The following is an 18,198-nucleotide window of genomic DNA, read 5'->3' as shown; positions in this document are numbered from 1 at the left end:
GCAACGATCTCCCCCAGTTTTTTGGGGTTCAGGTCAAAGTTGTCGAGTTTTTATTAGGGAGGAGAAAAGTCCTGTTTTTTGGGGGGGGGGGGTTCAGGTCAGAGTTCTTGTGCTTTTTTATGGAGGAGGAAAGCCCCATTTTTATATAAATACTTTCTTAGGAAGAAAATTCCGTTTTTGGGGGGGGTTAAAGGCAAGGGTCAAAGGGGAAAATAACGTTTTGAATGAAAACAGCCACAAAGAGAAAGCTCAGTCTTCCCTGATCAGACAACAATGGAGGGTGGGGCGAGGGGGCGGGGCAGGAGTCATTTTCAACGACACTGAGGAAAGGTAGCCAGAGATCGACCCGCGATCTACCAATACCTCACAGGAATCTACCAGGAGATCAAAATTGACCTGTTGGGCATCCCTGCTGTAGAAGACAGCAAAATGCATATAAAATGTGCATTTTAGGGTAAAAGGCACCAAAAATGCATAAAAAGTATACAGAAATGCTGAACAAAACATATGCAATGCATTTTTAAAATAAATAAATCACAAATTGATGTGGATGAGAGGTAGAACAGATTTAGAAATGAGCATGTGCAAAACTGTCATGCGTTGGAAATAAAGTTACCTGTTGATTGGCAAGAGGATCCATGTGGGGGAAATTAGGAACATTTACCTTATTCTGTCTCCTTCTGTTTTCAAAAGGCTTCTCTGAATCCAAGCTCCTTCTTTGTAATGGGACTCCTTTTTAAAAATAAAGTAGCTGGATTCAGCTCCTCATGCACAAGGGCAACACTGTACTTGCCCACAAAGGTTCTTCTTAGTGTCTCGGTTCCTCCTCACATTGCCTTTTCGTTGCTCTCTTTCCTTAGGGGCTACCAAAGACATGGGGAAGATGCTGGGTGGAGAAGAGGAGAAGGATCCAGATGCTGCCAAGAAGGAAGAAGAACGACAGGAAGCCCTTCGGCAGCAGGAAGAAGAGAGGAAAGCTAAATATGCCAAGATGGAGGCTGAAAGGGAAAATGTGAGGCAAGGGATTCGGGATAAGGTAAGACCCACTATCAGACTGATCAGAGTCCAGCTGGGACATAAGCAAACATTCGAAAACCAAAGCGCAGCTTCTGATTGGCTGCAGGGAGCTCCTGCAGCCAATTGGAAGTTGCAGAAGGTTTTAATAACAGTGAAATATTTCGCCAAGGCATTCCAATTACAGTGGCCGGATTGTAATTTTTTGGCCAAAAATGGGATTCACATGGTTTCAGTTGCTTGGAGTGTCTCTCTCGCTAATTATTTGAATGTGGGGTTGTTTATGTGTGAAAGACACATTTTAAATTCATATGAGCATTTTGGCTAATGTATGTTTTGCATACTCAATATAAACTGATTTTGGGGTGGAAATCACCAAAAGCCTTGTGTGAGAAGGCCCAAAATGATATTTCTCATTTCCTCCCTCCATCCTTTTCTGGATTCAAAGCTCTACTTAGGGCCTCTTTGATGGGCGGATGATTTATTTATCGTTGTTTGCTTTTGATATGGTTTTCTAGGGAGTGTCAGTTTTCTGAGTTGTACTTCTAATGTGTGGAAGGTCTTTGAAGAGGGAAGCTTTGTACCACATACGCATATCCAAATATATTGCAGGTATTAAAAAAATATTTTACCAGGCGTTCCAGGATTCCCAAGACTCCAGTTATCATCACATATCTCTAATTTCACTTTTAGTCTCGTTCATGCTAGCTATGTAGCATCTGGAGAGAAAATTAAGTTCCAATACATAGAATCACCAGAGGTTACAGTACAGCAAACTGTAGATTGATGTAGGTTTACTAATTTTGTAATTGTGTGCTACATAAATGCACCCACGGGAGCGCCTCTCCTGGTATGCCCTGCAGAGGACCTTAAGGTCCACAAATGACAACACTTTGGAGGTCCCAAGCCTCAAGGAGGTTAGATTGGTTTCAACAAGGGCCAGGGCCTTTTCAGTACTGGCCCCGACTTGGTGGAATGCTCTGTCACAAGACACTAGGGCCATGCGGGACTTGACATCTTTCTGCAGGGCCTGCAAGACAGAGCTGTTCCACCTGGCCTTTGGTTTGGACTCAGTCTGACCCTTATGTTTCCCTCCCCTTATGGTTTTGATCTATGGGCTACTATTAAAATGAGGCTGCATTTTAAATTGTATTTTAACCTGTATTTTAAATTGGTCCCCCCCCCATTGTGTTTTTATTGAAATTTTACTGGTGTTAGCCACTCTTAGCCTGGCTCTGGCTGGGGAGGGTGGGGTATAAATACAAAATTCACTACCTGAATCACATCGGAGACTGGAGAGGAATCAGAACAAAACAGGTTTGGGGGCATTTTAGCAAAATTCCCTAGCTTCAGCAGGCTGGATTCAACTTAAAAGTTGTGCTTGAAGGAGGCTGTGTGATGAGTCCAACTTTTGCTCTGTCCTTCCCCTGCCCCACAAATCAGCTTTGAGAGGTTAGGAGAATTCCCAGAACAGCACACGTGTAGGGTAGGAGAGGGAACATCATTCTATCTGGCTATATTTTACAAACATATTGCTGAAAGGGGGAGTGGGGAAGGTTGATATCGCTGGAAGCCCCCAAAAAACTGGCTCAAAAGAGAAAAAAACTTGTTATGTGAAAATTCAGGTTCGAAGATGTTATTTTCCTGCTGGGTAATGTAGAATATTCATTCCGCATCTGAGACTTCCTGCCCCACTGCCACAGCTGTCTGCAGGCAGAAGAATATTCTGGGCTTCTCTGAAGGTCAGGGGCCTCAAACGGAGATAATACTTTCCCCTCCCCATTAATCATGTTCTGTAATTCTGAAGATAAAGTTTACATCCCAGGTGACTGCCGTGTCCTCTCCAGCAGACTTTAATGACATCTTCCCTTTTAATTATTGATAACTCCCCAACGATGTGAATTTCAACTAGCACCAAGGATTAATGGGTTTCATAAATAACGTGTCTTAACTTTTACGACTATTAAACGCTGTTGGTAATTTTAAATATAAAATAAAGAGGGTTTTTGTTTCGTTTTGAAGAAGGGAGGCACACAAAGTGCCCCCCCCAAAAACTTATTTCAAATGCTTATATTGCTATTTCGGATCATTATGGATATTTAGCTGCATAAATAAATAAACAAACGGCAATGTTCTGTACTGTAATAAACACCTTTCATTTGCAATATTGGATATTGCCTGCATTTTAATCTAGTTACCATAAATTCATTTTAAAAGAATCAGAGGATAATTGCGGACCGTACCCCCCAGAGCAAAACAAATATCAAACAGCTCATATGCTTAGCAATTCTCTTTCTACAATGCCCTTTTCATTATTATTATTATATTTTTAGCACCATCTCAGAGTAAGTGATAGGAATGCCTAATACACTTCGGTTCGGCACCTGGCTTGGGTCACCAATCCTAAAACAAGCTGCTTTGACCCCCAACCCCTTGGAGTGCAGTAACACCAGTATTAGCACCTGGAACAGCTGGGGGGGTGGAGAAGAGGGAGTGGAGAAGACTATCATTGCCAGTCTTCAATGTTTCCCTTTTACAAACAGCCCCTCTGGATGGTATACAAGCCACAGTGCTATGGTCCATTGGGGTGCAGTAAGATTAGAACCTGTCATGTGACTTATTTTTTTTTTATTTTTTTTATTTTGGCCTGTTGTTTTTTATTTTGTTCTGTACAGTGGTACCTCAGGTTATATACGCTTCAGGTTACAGACTCTGCTAACCCAGAAATAGTACCTCGGGTTAAGAACTTTGCTTCAGGATGAGAAGAGAAATTGTGCACCTGCGGCGCGGCGGCAGCAGGAGGCCCCATTAGCTAAAGTGGTGCTTCAGGTTGAGAACAGTTTCATGTTAAGAGCAGACCTCGGGAACGAATTAAGTACTTAACCCGAGGTACCACTGTACTTGTTCTGTATTACGTCTAGATGATTCTCTTGAAATATTGAATCATCCTCTTTGTTGTGTTGGCTTTATTATTATTTGAAACTGTTGGTAATCTGTGTAATAAACTGGGGGCCCACCTCCTTCGAATGTTATATATTTTGATAAAAAAAATAGTGTTCATGGTGCGGTACTTCACAAACAACAACTTCAACCAACCAACCAATAGTTCTTCTTTTTCTATCTTCCTTCTCTTTTTCATTTTTCTTTTGGATTGGGTTTCTTGTGTGATCTTTGATTTTTGGTGGTTAGCAGTATTAACTAGATGTGTATCTTTTCATAATTTGGTAATAAATGAAGATATGTACAGGGAGGTGGGAGAATTCAACTTTCTAAGATAAATCTGTGACTGAGAGCTACATAGATATATTTATAATTTTGTGTTTTATGAGGATCATATGAGGATTATTATTAATGCACCTTCCTTTCTTTTTCTCTTTAGTTTTTTCTGTTTGATATATGGTTCTTCATTATTCTTTTTAGTTTAGTTTGAATCTTATTGTATATTAGGTTGAAAACATTTAATAAAATTGATTAAAAACAACACCAACCAACCAATCGTCTGTTTAACAGCTTCTGGCCTTCTTCTGCTCCAATGAGTTAAAATGGCCAGACTGTTATGTGTGGTAACAGTGTAATCATCATGCAAATGAACAGGAGATATGAATAAACTCTTAATCAGGATTCACTATTCAGTCCTTCTGTGCTGTAGAAGCTTATTCAGATGGCCACTGCTGGGAGTGGGCGGCACGCCATTCTGTTAAGATCTAAATGCACTTAAATAGAGGTACACATTATAATCAAAAGGCCTGGAAGACCAAAAAACCCTTCACCTGTTGCCTGAAAAGCCATACTGTGGGCACCAGCTGGGGAGAACATTCCAGCTTCAGGCATGCCTGGTGTGATGGCCTGGGACTCGGGCTTGGACTCGGAACCAGATGAGTCTCAGTCTGCACCGGATCCTCTGCCTCAGGCGGCATCTGAACCGAGTCCGGGGCTTGATTCTGAAGATCCCCAGTCTGCACAGGTTCCCCTGCAACAAACACCAGCTGGGCCAAGTCAGGGGCCGGAGCCTGCCCTGGCTCCAGATGCGGGGATTACCTCGTTGCCTTCAGCCGGGCAATCACTTACAGCTGCTCTACTACCAGTTGGGTCAGGAGAGGCTGAGGTGGCCCCTGGGTCTAGTAACCCACCGACATCTCCCGAGCTGCAGAGACTCAGGTCTGAGAGAAGGAGAGACCTGAGTACTCGCAGGAGGAGTGCTCACCTTCGGACAGGGAGCTGTGTCACCGGGGGAGCAGGGCCAGCCGTTACCCCAACAAAGATAAAAGGCTACTGGACCCCGCCCCAGGTTGTGGGAGCAACATTGCTGCTTTTTGGAACTTGCCTAAGACCCTGTGCCTGACCTAGCCTGATTTCCTGCCTTGGCCCTGTTGGGCTGACTTCTCACGGAATCCTTGTAAAATAAATAAATAAATAAATAAATAAATAAATAAATAAATAAATAAAATTTATACCCCGCCGATCTGGCTGAGTTTCCCCAGCCACTCTGGGCGGCTCCCAATCAAATGTTTAAAACAGTACAGCATTAAATATTAAAAACTTCCCTGAACAGGGCTGCCTTCAGATGTCTTTTAGAGATAGGATAGCTGCTTATTTCCTTCCCATCTGAAGGGAGGGTGTTCCACAGGGCGGGCGCCACTACCGAGAAGGCCCTCTGTCTGGTTCCCTGTAACCTCACTTCTCGCAATGAGGGAACCGCCAGAAGGCCCTCGGCGCTGGATTCGGGACCGGACCTGGACTGCGTAGCTTGGGTTAGCCCCTGGGCCCAGCACACCTGGAGGAAGTGGATAATTTAGACCCAGTCTGATTTGAGGCTTATGCTTGGTACTGAAATGGATTTGGTCACCTTGGTGACCTTTTTTTTTTGGAAGAGGGGCAATGACCGGAGCCTGGGAGTGGTGGGGGAATAATAAGAATTTAATACAGTTCACATCAATGTTCTTTCCCACTGGGTTTATTGGGATTTTGGCCAAGGCCAACCAATAATCCTATTTTTCCATGTATAAGACTATATTCCCCCCTATTTTTTTTCAGATTTAAAATTGGGGGTTGTCTTATACATGGATATTGCATATGGGGTATTTCTTTATTTTAAGTCCCCCAAAATATGGGTCATGTTACACATGGTGGTGGTGGTGTTATACACTGAAAAATACGGTAGTAGTAGTAGTAGTAAGTAGTAGTAGTAGTAGTAATTTATTTATACCCTGCCTATCTGGTTGGGTTTCCCCAGCCACTCTGGGTAGCTCCCAAAAGAATATTATTATTAATAATAATAAAGTGATAAAATATCAATCATTAAAAACTTCCCTAAACAGGGCTGCCTTCAGATGTCTTCTAAAAGTCAGAGAGTTGTTTATTTCCTTGACTTCTGATGGGAGGGCGTTCCACAGGGAGGGCACCACCACTGAGAAGGCCCTCTGCCTGGTTCCCTGTAGCTTCACTTTTCACAGTGAGGGAACTGCCAGAAGGCCCTCAGTGCTTGATCTCAGTGTCCAGGCTGAATGATGGGGGTGGAGACACTTCTTTAGGTATACAGGGGTGAAGCTGTTTAGGGCTTTAAAGGTCATCACCAACACTGACCCAGTGGAAAGTGACATTGACATGAATTAGGTGGAATTTGAAGGATGCCTGAAGGCCATACCAGGCACATAGAAGCAGAACAGCTTTCTAAACTGCTTGAAACTAGGGATGAAGATTTCCCTTTGAAATCCAGGGAGCTGTGGGTACCTAATTCCCTTAAAGGCTAAAACTCAGCAAGGTGTCAAATCAATATATGTATCAAAGCCTCCTCTTGACTCCTAATGAGATCTGGGCAGCTTGGTCCCTCATGCTTCCTTAGCAAATCCCAGCTCTTCCGGAACATCTAGTTCTGTTTGGTTCTTATTTTACCTAAACAAAGCTCCTATTTGCAAAGAGTACAAAAAAGCAAAGAAAAAAATTCATGAGAGATTAGAACGAAATTTCTAAGCTACAACTAACGGAGCAGAGCAGAACAGTGAAAACCCCAATGAGTCAAACCTTTCTGTGTCCTTGCAGCTAGCAGCGGGGGATAAATTTGATTCCGTTCACTTTTAAAGACAAGCTTCACTAAGGTGCTCCTTCCAGAACAATATGTGAATCGGAACACAAGCATCCTTCGAAAATTCACATTTCTCCAAATTTTGCAATGCAGATCTCCAACCAAGTAATGTGTACAAATATATACTTGGTTGAAGTGCACATATAGAGGGAAAGCATTATAGAAAACAGCATTCAAAATGTATTCTATTAGAGGAAGTTGCTTTGCAAAAAGGTGTATATTGGGCAAAATTGCATGAAAATGAGCATATTATAAGAAATTTGCACTAAAGTGCTGATGAATTTTCATGAGGACTTTAAAAATCCAAAACCAAACACAAACTGATGTGGAAATGTGGAGAACTGAAGACTGGGAAAAGGAGGAATTGGGAGAAACCAAAAATAACACACTTGTCCACCCCTATTTGCAGCTTCTTTTGAGGCTTTATTTGAGTGGCTGTGCTGTGTTGCTGAAAAGGTCCTTGCTTGAGCTAAGCAAAGATTGATAGCCCTGGTATAGCCACTGTCACTCAAGGCTTCCCATTTTATTGGAGGGACAGCCGAGTTAACATTAAATTTAAAAACACCTTCTTCTCTAATTCAGATATTTCATTCCAGGGACCCCTTTCTTCACTGACGACTCTGTCGAGAAATTCCTACATGCCCTGTCACAGAGCCTATGTGCATTGGTGGGAATTCCACAAGGATGTTCTTATGATAGGCATTTTTAGATCCCCCATTATAGTGAATGGGGAGAACAAGGAGCTTTGCTTTATAAGAGCATCCTGGAACCAGAAACACAATTCAAAGCAGAGACAGCTCAGAACAACTCAGAAGCAGGTTGAATTTATTTTTCTTAATGCACAGATACACTGTTCTTGAGGTGGAATGAAGGTCATCATAGTTTAATACTTCCATGTTCCAGTGAGGCAGGATCTCACCTGAGATTTAGGAATATATGAGCAATTTGGAACATAGGAAGCTACCTTACCCTGAGTCAGAACACTGATCCATCTAGCTCAATATTTTCTGCAGAGACTGGCATCAACTTTCCAGGGATGCAGGTGGCGCTGTGGTCTAAACCACAGAGCCTAGGGCTTGCTGATCAGAAGGTCGGTGGTTTGAATCCCTGCAACGGGGTGAGTTCTCGTTGTTCGGTCCCAGCTCTTACCCACCTAGCAGTTCGAAAGCACGTCAAGTGCAAGTAGATAAATAGGTACCGCTCCGGCGGGAAGGTAAACAGCGTTTCCGTGTGCTGCTCTGGTTCGCCAGAAGCGGCTCAGTCATGCTGGCCACATGACCCAGAAGCTGTCTGCCGACAAACGCCGGCTCCCTCGGCCTATAGAGCGAAATGAGCGCCGCAACCCCAGAGTCGGTCACGACTGGACCTAATGGTCAGGGGTACCTTTATCTTTACACTGTTCCTGAGGTAGAATGAAGGTCATCATAGTTTAATACAGTGGTACCTCGGGTTACAGACGCTTCAGGTTACATACGCTTCAGGTTACAGACTCCGCTAACCCAGAAATATTACCTTGGGTTAAGAACTTTGCTTCAGGATGAGAACGGAAATCATGCTCTGGCGGCGCGGCGGCAGCAGGAGGCCCCATTAGCTAAAGTGGTGCTTCAGGTTAAGAACAGTTTCAGGTTAAGAATGGACCTCCGGAACTAATTAAGAACTTAACCTACAAATGCTTGGAATTGAACCTAGGAGCTTGAATGCAAAGCAGAAGCTCTACTATGGAATTATGGCTCCTCTCCACTGTCATTGTCAGCAGTCCTGTCAGCAGACCCACACCAGTTAATCATCCTATTAGAGCTTGCTGAAGAAATTGAGGTCAGTCAGCCCCCAAAGGCTTGAACGGTGCAGTCCTATACATGTCTACTCACAGACACTCCCCATTTAATTCAATGGAAAATACACTCAATTAAGTGTACACAGCAGGGATTTCCAAACTGTGAGCCACTAGACCACCAGTGATCCGCAAGCTTTATTCAAGTGCTCCACAGCATGCCTGTGAAGAACATTACAATTTTAATTCTATGGAATTCAAACTGTTATAGAATGCAATGCAATGTAAGAAATAAAAAAGAAATAAAATAGAATTAAAGATCACACAGCATCTAGCACAGTGCATCACAATTGATACAACAGGCAGAACCCCCCCCCCCCAACTGATCCACCAAGACCCTCAACAATTTTCAAGTGTCCCGTGGGGTGGTGGAGATTGGGAATCATTGGTATACAGGATAGTTTACTTCTGTCATGATCCACAGCATTTTGGTAGTTTGAGACTTGTAGCTATGACTATTAACTTGAGCAAACCACCATTTATTGCAGGTGGGTGAAATTTGTCTACATGTGACTTCTCGCCATTCAAATTTCATATCTGAGATTTAAAATTTTACCTCAGAAATTGAGTGCTATACTCTTGTTGATATCTCTTGATGATTTTGACATTGGAAGGTGTCAAACATGAAGTCTCATAAGTTGCCAGTTGTCAGATACTAAATAAATGTAATTGCATGTCTTCTATTAAATCCTAAATACTTCTATCAAATCCTAAGGACCATTACATGACATTCAGCAAATATTGCCAAATACTAAATAGTATGGTATGTTTGCTATGAAATACTACACTGGTCAACAACAAATTTGTTGTCTGCGTTTTTTCAGTTGATTTAGGATGAATCTGATGCGCTGAATCCAAAAATCACATTGGTTTTGCTCAATCAGGTCAAGTTTTTGAGTTATGGCCACATGTCGTTTTTTTACATTTTTATTCACATGTACGCTTGTGTGGAACATTTTAGAAGAAGTTGGTGGGGGTAAAATGCCATGTCGAATAATTGTTTTGATTGGAAATGATTATTTTAATGACAAGAAGTATTCAGGTCCGATAGTTCTGGGTGATTATGTCGAAAAGGGTTCAGTTTGAAGTCATAAAACCTCGAAGTCTTCCATAAATTGGTGCAGCAAAGCATAAAGTTGGGGGATCAAAACGAAGTTAATGGGGCAGCCGCCCCACGAAGAATTGTCAAAGGACTCTGCCGAACTGTTGGCATCCAGATTGAAGGAAAAAAACCTCCTCTCTGACAGTGCTCGCATCAGCTTCTTCCGCAACAGGCATCAAGAGTACCTCCATTTTTTCTCGGAAGAGAAGGACTTGGTGTACTGTGCAGATATTGTGCAGCTTCTGCTCAAGCTTGGAGTGCCACAGTACGAACCCAAAGATTGGAGACTGTTCATTGACAGCAGCAAGCGATCACTGAAATGTGTTCTGCTACACAACGGCAACCAGTTTGCCTCTATACCCCTGGCTCACTCGAGTACACTGAAGGAGAACTATGAAGCGGTGAAGTATGTGCTGGAGAAAATTGGTTATGATCAGCAGAAGTGGTTTATTTGTGTTGACCTGAAGATGGTGAACTTTTTGTTGGGACAACAGTCTGGCTTCACCAAGTACCCATGTTTTCTGTGCATGTGGGATAGTAGGGACCATGCTCAGCATTACACAAAGAAGGACTGGCCTGTGCGGGAGGAATTGGTGCCTTGCAGAAAAAGGAACGTCATCAATGACCCTCTGGTGGACAGAGACAGAATACTCTTCCCACCGCTGCACATCAAGCTGACTGCTTTCAGAAACCTGGGCTGCAACATGAGCGTCAAGATGCACTACCTATTTTCACATATGGACCAGTTTCCTGAGAACCTGGGTTCAATGAGTGACGAGCAGGGGGAGAGATTCCATCAGGACATGAAAGAGATGGAGACCAGGTATCAGGGTCACTGGGACGCAGTCATGACGGCTGACTACTGTTGGACTCTGAAGAGAGACCTCCCTGCCACTGAGCATTCCAGGAGTTCCAAGAAACGGAAGTTCAAGCCCTGAAGTTTGAAAAATGGTGAAGCAACATGTAATTTATGTGTACTTACCTTTATCAATGCCCACCATTCAGTTTACAGTAATCGATGTTTCTATCAGGTAATCAATATATGTTGTTGGAAAAACATTTTTTTCTCTTAAAAACATATTTAGGATGATATGTGTTGACAAAAATCAGCTGATAATGCCACAAAAATGTAATCGATTTTGTCACAAGATCTGATTTTTTTTCAAATCAACATAGCACAAAAACCTGACCTGATGGAGAGAAACGGATACCATTTCCTGATTCAGCAGTGCAAAAATACCCTAAATCATTTGTAGAAATCTAGACAACATTCAAAAAGTAAAAAATTGTTGCCCAGTGCTATCAGTAAATACTGTAAATGTATCAATTATCAAATGCAGAATTGAAATATCAAAGATGGAAATCAGTTTCATTGGATGTAGAATACCAGTACTGAATATTCAAAGACCGTTCAGCAAATATTTGACTATTCAGAGGAAATCTAGGGAATATGTAATGTCAATATATGTAGAGGAGAATTTTGAGAATGGTTTGGAACCATTCTTATGATTCTTAACAGCATTGCATATTTCAGCTAACAAAAACTAACAGCAACTTTGCCAAAAAAAAAAAAAAAAAAAGCTGAGCAACTTTTGTGTCCAGATTTTCACTTTTTGAAATATGGCAACCCTGTATTATTAGTATTAAATGCTGTAGCTGTGAAGCAAACAGATCTCCCCCCCCCCCCCCGAGAAAGTCATTTCATCTGAAATTATTCAGGAGGACCACAGCTGGCTTAGTTTAGCTTTTTGCCCGCTGACATAATAAATACCTGATTGGGTAGACATTACAAATTGGCTCCTCTTGTAAGTCTACACTAGTCAAAATGAATTGCGCTGTTTGAGGCATTTGGACATTTCATTTACGTCCTAATAAGTGTCAGTTGCTTGTCCTCAGAAACCTGCGTGAAATGGGAAAGACTGTTTAATAATCCATTATATGCAATAGATTTGAAATATAGGGGGCTACTGTTGACCTTTGAATATATCAGAGATGGCACTGGCCATGAATGGGATACCTGTACAAGTGAATTAATTAGCTTTCATTGAAACAAGCAAGGGTAAATACCTGCTATCTTATAGGAAAGTTTTGCAAAAGTAATTGTATGAATTAAGACGCCTTAAAAAGGTAAAGGGACCCCTGACCGTTAAGTCTAGTTGCGGACACCTTAAAGGTAAAGGTAAAGGGACCCCTGACCATTAGGTCCTGTCGTGACCGACTCTGGGGTTGCGGCGCTCATCTCGCTTTATTGGCCGAGGGAGCCGGTGTACAGCTTCCCGGTCATGTGGCCAGCATTATTAAGCCGCTTCTGGCGAACCAGAGCAGATCACGGAAACGCCGTTTACCTTCCTGCCGGAGCGGTACCTATTTATCTACTTGCACTTTGACATGCTTTCAAACTGCTAGGTTGGCAGGAGCAGGGACCAAGTAACGGGAGCTCACCCCGTCGTGGGGATTCGAACCACCAACCTTCTGATCAGCAAGTCCTAGGCTCTGTGGTTTAACCCACAACATCACATTTCATGGCTCTATTCAAGGACAGGGACGTGGGTGGTGCTGTGGGTTAAACCACAGAGCCTACAATCAGAAGGTCGGCAGTTTGAATCCCCGTGACGGGCTGAGTTCCTGTTGCTCGGTCCCTTTACACTATTATTTTGAATAAGATGCTGCAAACTTTTGAACTCATTCAGAAACCACTCTGGGTCGTCCCCCCCCCCATGTTTTCAGCAGTGTCATAAATGCCTCCCTTTCCCCATGACTTTGGTCAGTCCCTTCCCCCACCCCCTGCAATCATTTAAAAGAATGAAAGAAGCAGACATCAGACTGAAAAATGGCACCGAGCAAGTTAAAGGGGGGGGGGGTCATACAAAAAGTATTTTAACACTCACAGACACACACATTTCTACACCATCGAAACCTATCTTTGCAACCTAGGCTTCAAAACTGGAACAGATCCAATTCAGTCTAATAAGTATTTAGATAAAATACTTCAGCACCTCAACAATATACCTCTGCTGCATTCTTGTTGCCAGAGTTGCTAATTTGGTTTATCCTCCCACAGTGCCTTGGTGTATCCCACTCCTAGTAGTGTCCTATGAAAGCAAATGAGATCATAGCACTTGGTCTGTGTAATGGGTATGAGTTACTCGTGCGTAAACTGCTGCCTCTCTAGGCTAAATTGCCTTGTTAAACCGTTCTGACTGCACAGCCCATCTCAACGTGGCTGCCTCAGTCGCTAGCAGAATCCGTCAGTGGGCGTTTCTTAAACCTCTTCCAACATAAAAGCTGTTTGACTCCCAGTCTCCTCCTCCTCTCACTGCGCGGGAGTCTTCTGCGCAGGGAGGGCGTGGGTAGCGGGGGACCTGTGCTCTCCTCACTGATGTCCAGTGAAGAGTCCTGGAGCCCTCTCTCCGCTTCCCCCATCTGCCCCCCTTTATCCCTGGTGTTGCGCTGATTTGCTTCCCCCTCTACTGAGCCGTTTCTCCCCCTGCTGCTGGGTCCTTCGCCAGCATCATCTGGGAGCCTCCCCTTCACCTCTCGCTCCGATGTCAGTTCCCTGACAGTCTGATAAGCAGAATTCAGTGGTCAAATTTCTTCTGGGGCTGCCCCACTTCAGGCAGTAGGACAAGGAGTGCATATCTGAAGGCAATTAGCTGTGGATTTCTCTGTCTCAAACGAGGGAGGGTGTGTAGACTAGATGGCTTAGAGGAGCTCTTCCTACTACCCACCCCTGACTCCAAAATAAAAGCTGTGCATTGAACCACACTCATTTGGCCCTCAGATTCTAAGTAGCGCCTTGTCGGTACATCAATGCTCCTGGTTCTGGCTTCCTATGGTGCCATGCCCCAAAGGTGTGCTCTGTTGCTGATCAATCCAATTTCGCTTCGTTTGATGGGTTTGCCTAAAAGGAAAGTCTGCCAGCCACAGATTCCATTCATTAGGTTATATAAGCTTCACTGTGTTGTTTAGATCTGTCATATTCCTTGTCTTTTGGGGGGGGGGGGGTTAGAAAGTAACAATGTGGGGAAATGGCTATTTTGCATAGTGTGAATGACATAATGACATAACACTCATGGCAGGTTGGGGGCGGGGAACCCAGTCTGCAGTCAGCTGCATTGCTCCAGGAAACACACAGAGCTGGTAAAGGACAAAGCAAGGTTACTTTAGATTTATACCAAGTGATGAGCTAGTGATCCAGCAGTAAAAAAAAAATATGAGTCCATCTCCGCTTCCTGTGTGATGGTGCAGGACTGTGCAGTGACATTTCGTCATGGCCAGATGGCTTCAATTAGACAGGAGCTGAAATAAAATCACTTTGAAGAATTTAGCAACTCCCCACCCTCGCCAGTGTCACAGTTTGGATGCTGATCTCAAAACCTAATCTCAATATTTTACATTAATTGGTTGAAATTTGAGTGTATTGATGGATGAAATGGATGGAAGGAAGTTAACAGAAAATGTGCTATGTACTATTAGCAAGCCATCTCCTGAGAACAGTCAACCACTGATGCCTGCTGTATGTAGGAGCAGAAAACATGGTGGGGTTGGGTGTGGCTGTTGTCCTGACCTGACCTCAAGTTGGTCTCACCGCTGCTGCTTACTGGGAGGTAGAAGGAGAGCAGGAAGGCGGTGGCTTGGTCAGCGCAGTGCAAATGCACCAGCAGATAACTGCCGGTGCATTTGCACCACACCAACTTCCTTGAGTCTGACCAAACTGCGGGAGGCAGTGGAAGACAGGAGTGCCTGGCGTGCTCTGGTCCATGAGGTCACGAAGAGTCGGACACGACTAAACGACTAAACAACAACAACAAAGTTCCTCACAGCCTTTCTCTGCTTGCGCTACCCCCCTGTAAGCAGCAGCAAAGTGACCAACTAGAGATTAAGTGAGCATCTGCTACTGGTTGTATGCCAGCTATCCAATATTTACTGCTACCTGTCAGGAGCCACTACCTGACCACTAGTGGAAAATCTGACACCAAATGCTGATGTCAGAGATTATTTGCAAATACACACACACACACACACACACACACACACACACTCCATTTGGAATATATATTCCAAATATATATATTTACCACCATCATTTTCAGACGAGAATTTTGGAGGGCAGATTCATTTTAGCTCAGGCTGTGATGGGATCCACTGGTAAGGAGCTGTTCCATGTATACTCGTAGACAATAGATAGTGGAACTGCTTCCATCCTCACCCATCTACAGAAAAGCAACTGGGGGCCCCACCGAGTTAGTGCCTTCCATTAAATCCTGGTGTAGTGGTGTGTGCTGCTGAGGATAACTTGCTCCAAGATCATGACCAGAGCAAGCTCATATGGAGCCATACACTTAAGGATGTGGATTGGGGGGGGGGTCTGGTGTTTATAAGTGAAAAATGAGCCATAGAGGAAGGGGATCATCTGTATGAGCGAAGTTGTTGAATAAGTATTTAAAATCTGAGCAGAAACAATCAAGAACACGCTTATGCATGTGAAGGGACAGTCTACTGAGATAATGGCTCCCATAACAATGTTGGTTAGTAGTAGTAGTTGTTGTAAAAAGAAACCTAAAACAAAAATATGGGTAACAGGTGGGAGCTACAACTACCGTATTTTTCGCTCTATAGGACACACCGGATGATAAGATGCACCTAGTTTTTTTTTTGGGGGGGGGAGGAAACAAGAAGAAAAAAATGCTGAACCCCAGAAGCCAGAACAGCAAGAGGAATCTGGCTTCTGGGATAGCCTCTTGCTGTTCTGGCTTCGGGGACAGCCTGTGAAGCCTCTGCAGGGCAGCGGGGTGAAGGCACCCCACTGCCCTGAGGAGGCTTTGCGCAGCTAACCCCAAGCTAGAACAGCGAGACGGAGCACTGCGCAACGCTCCATCTCCCTGTTCTGGCTTTGGGCTTAGCTGCGCAGCCTGCATTCGCTCCATAAGACGCACACACATTTCCCCCATACTTTTTAGAAGGGAAAAAGTGCGTCCTATAGAGCGAAAAATACGGTAATTGTTGCAGTGTGAAGTACTCTGTGCAGTATTCCAGTCAGCAAGGCACTCCCTTGGTTTTCCATTTCTCCATCACTCAGAATTCTGTGATCTTCATTGAATTGTAGGGCTGGTTGCCCCCTTAGTTTTTGTAAACCTTGGGATTCTGTTGAGCACACTGAAACTTCTCTCTTAAAATCACAGCATCGTAGGGCTGGAAGGGACCTCAAGGGTCACCTAGTCCAACCTGCAGTTAAAGAATGCCTGGCAAATGGCCATATTGTTTGTTAGTGGTTCTATTTTTGCTAAATAGGCATCATAACCGAGCATCTGAGTTTAATTGTGGAATATAAATGATACCTCCCCCCCCCCCCATATCGTTATTTTGGATCTAGTGCAAACCAAAGAGAAGCCATTTTGGAGAGATTTCTAACTCTGACCCTACCCTCTAGAGCAACAGAGAACATACTCTTCTCTTCCCCAGGCTAAACATAGCCAGCTCTTTCAACTATTTCTCACGGAATATGGTTTCTAGGCTTTGCACCGTTCTGGTCACCTTCTTCTACACATCCTCCAGTTTGTTAGTGTTCTTGAAATGTGCTGGCAAACACTTGACACAGTACTCTGGATGCTCTAGGCAGAATACAGTGGAAATAGTCCTTCTTTTGATTTAGACAGTGCGCTTCTGTTAATGCAGCCTAAGACAGCATTAGCTTATTTTAGCAGCTGCATCACACTGCTGGCTCATGTTCAGCTTGTGATCAACTAAGACACCCAGTTGACTCCTTTTTACATCACTGCTGCCAAGCCAAGTCCCCCCCCCCCATCCTACACTTGTGCCTTTGTCTTTTTGTTCCTGAACGCAGAACTTCACTTTCATCTCTGTTGAATTTCATCTTTGTGAGAATCCTTTTCTCATTTTCCAAGAGAGTATCTCCTCACATTTTTCAGAGTAGCATCTCCTCATCTGGTCTCATTTCAATAAAAGCTTTTCACAATACATTAGCTCTCTTCCATTCTTGATCTTTTCAGTGCTTGATGTATAAAATGTCTGATGTGCAAATATTGAAACCATGGTGGTTTGTATGGAGTGCCACCTCATCTCAAAGACCAAGTCCTGTCAACTGAATCATGTTGGGGCTGGGCTGGGCTTTGGGCAACAGTCTGAGGGTGAGCCAGGAACTGGGGCCCTGAAGTCATAGATGTAGGGATGATCGCGGAGTGGGGAGTGGGGTCCGGAGGGAGCATACTCCCCACCAGCAGGCAGCCACAGTCTGCCTGCACGCGTGACCTTGGGGTGCTGGGCACACACACACACCCCCAGACAAGCCACGGCTGTCTGAACATTGTTGCCTCTGTCTAACCTTTTGCGGTCTCAGTAGTCTGCGGTGTCCTGTCTGTAACCTTTGTCTCTGAGACCTTTTGTCTCCTTCGTCATACATTGTGCAAAGGGAAAATGACGTGGTGGAAACAGGTGCCAAAATAACTTTGTACCACCCCATGATCTTGGGACCGGACGATGTGTAAAGGTCACAGCCCAAAATGTATCTGCCTGGTTTGCATATTTGTCTCAATAAAAGGAGGCTCCACAGGCTAGCCGGCAGCTTGCTTGCAGCTCACCTGTGCACAGCTCATCTGCATTATCAACTCCTGCCTCATGTCCATCACTTCAATAGAGCAAGCTGAAACAAGCCAGGATTATAGATCAAACGAGGAGGCAGAGAACATAAGAGAAGCCTGTTGGATTAGACCAATGGCCCATCTATTCCAGCATCCTGTTCTCGCAGTAGCCAACCAGATTCCTGTGGGAAACCAGCAAGCAGGATTCAAACACAAGATCATTCTCCCCTCCTGTAGTTTCCAACAACTGGTATTCAGAAGCATTGCTTCCTCCAGTTATGGAGGTAGTGCATAGCCACAATAGCTGGTAGCCGTCAAGAGCCCTCTCCTCCATGGCCACACAGGTTGGTGGCCCTCACTGCCTCCTATGGGAAGGCCAAGTCAAAGAGCAAGCCACAAGTCAGGACTGAAGGACGAACCAGCACTCAGGAGCAACCCAGAACCCAGAACCGAAGCACAAGTGAGGATGCAGGACCACACCAGAGCTCAGGGAGTCCTTGTTGCTCAAGCAAGGCTCAGCTGGAAAAGGAAGTCATGTTATACCCCTTCTTTTCCAGAAAGAACCAATCGT

The 18,198-nt window shown here is 44.1% G+C and overlaps 1 protein-coding gene and 1 long non-coding RNA gene across 3 annotated transcripts in view; one reads left to right on the top strand and one right to left on the bottom strand.

The window, feature by feature from the left end:
• CPLX1 (complexin 1) overlaps positions 1 to 18,198 on the top strand; it is a 149,310-nt gene that overhangs the window by 90,489 nt on the left and 40,623 nt on the right. For both annotated transcript variants that reach the window (XM_028712326.2, XM_028712327.2), the window contains exon 3: positions 861 to 1,036. In XM_028712326.2, the coding sequence (XP_028568159.1) occupies positions 861 to 1,036 (176 nt within the window). The remainder of the gene's footprint in view (positions 1 to 860; positions 1,037 to 18,198) is intronic.
• Positions 1 to 18,198, bottom strand: part of LOC144325946 (uncharacterized) — a 351,581-nt gene that overhangs the window by 326,880 nt on the left and 6,503 nt on the right. The window lies entirely within an intron of this gene.

This window comes from Podarcis muralis, chromosome 17, assembly GCF_964188315.1.
Source record: "Podarcis muralis chromosome 17, rPodMur119.hap1.1, whole genome shotgun sequence".
NCBI lineage: Eukaryota > Metazoa > Chordata > Lepidosauria > Squamata > Lacertidae > Podarcis > Podarcis muralis.
This window is presented reverse-complemented; position numbering and strand designations above follow the sequence as displayed.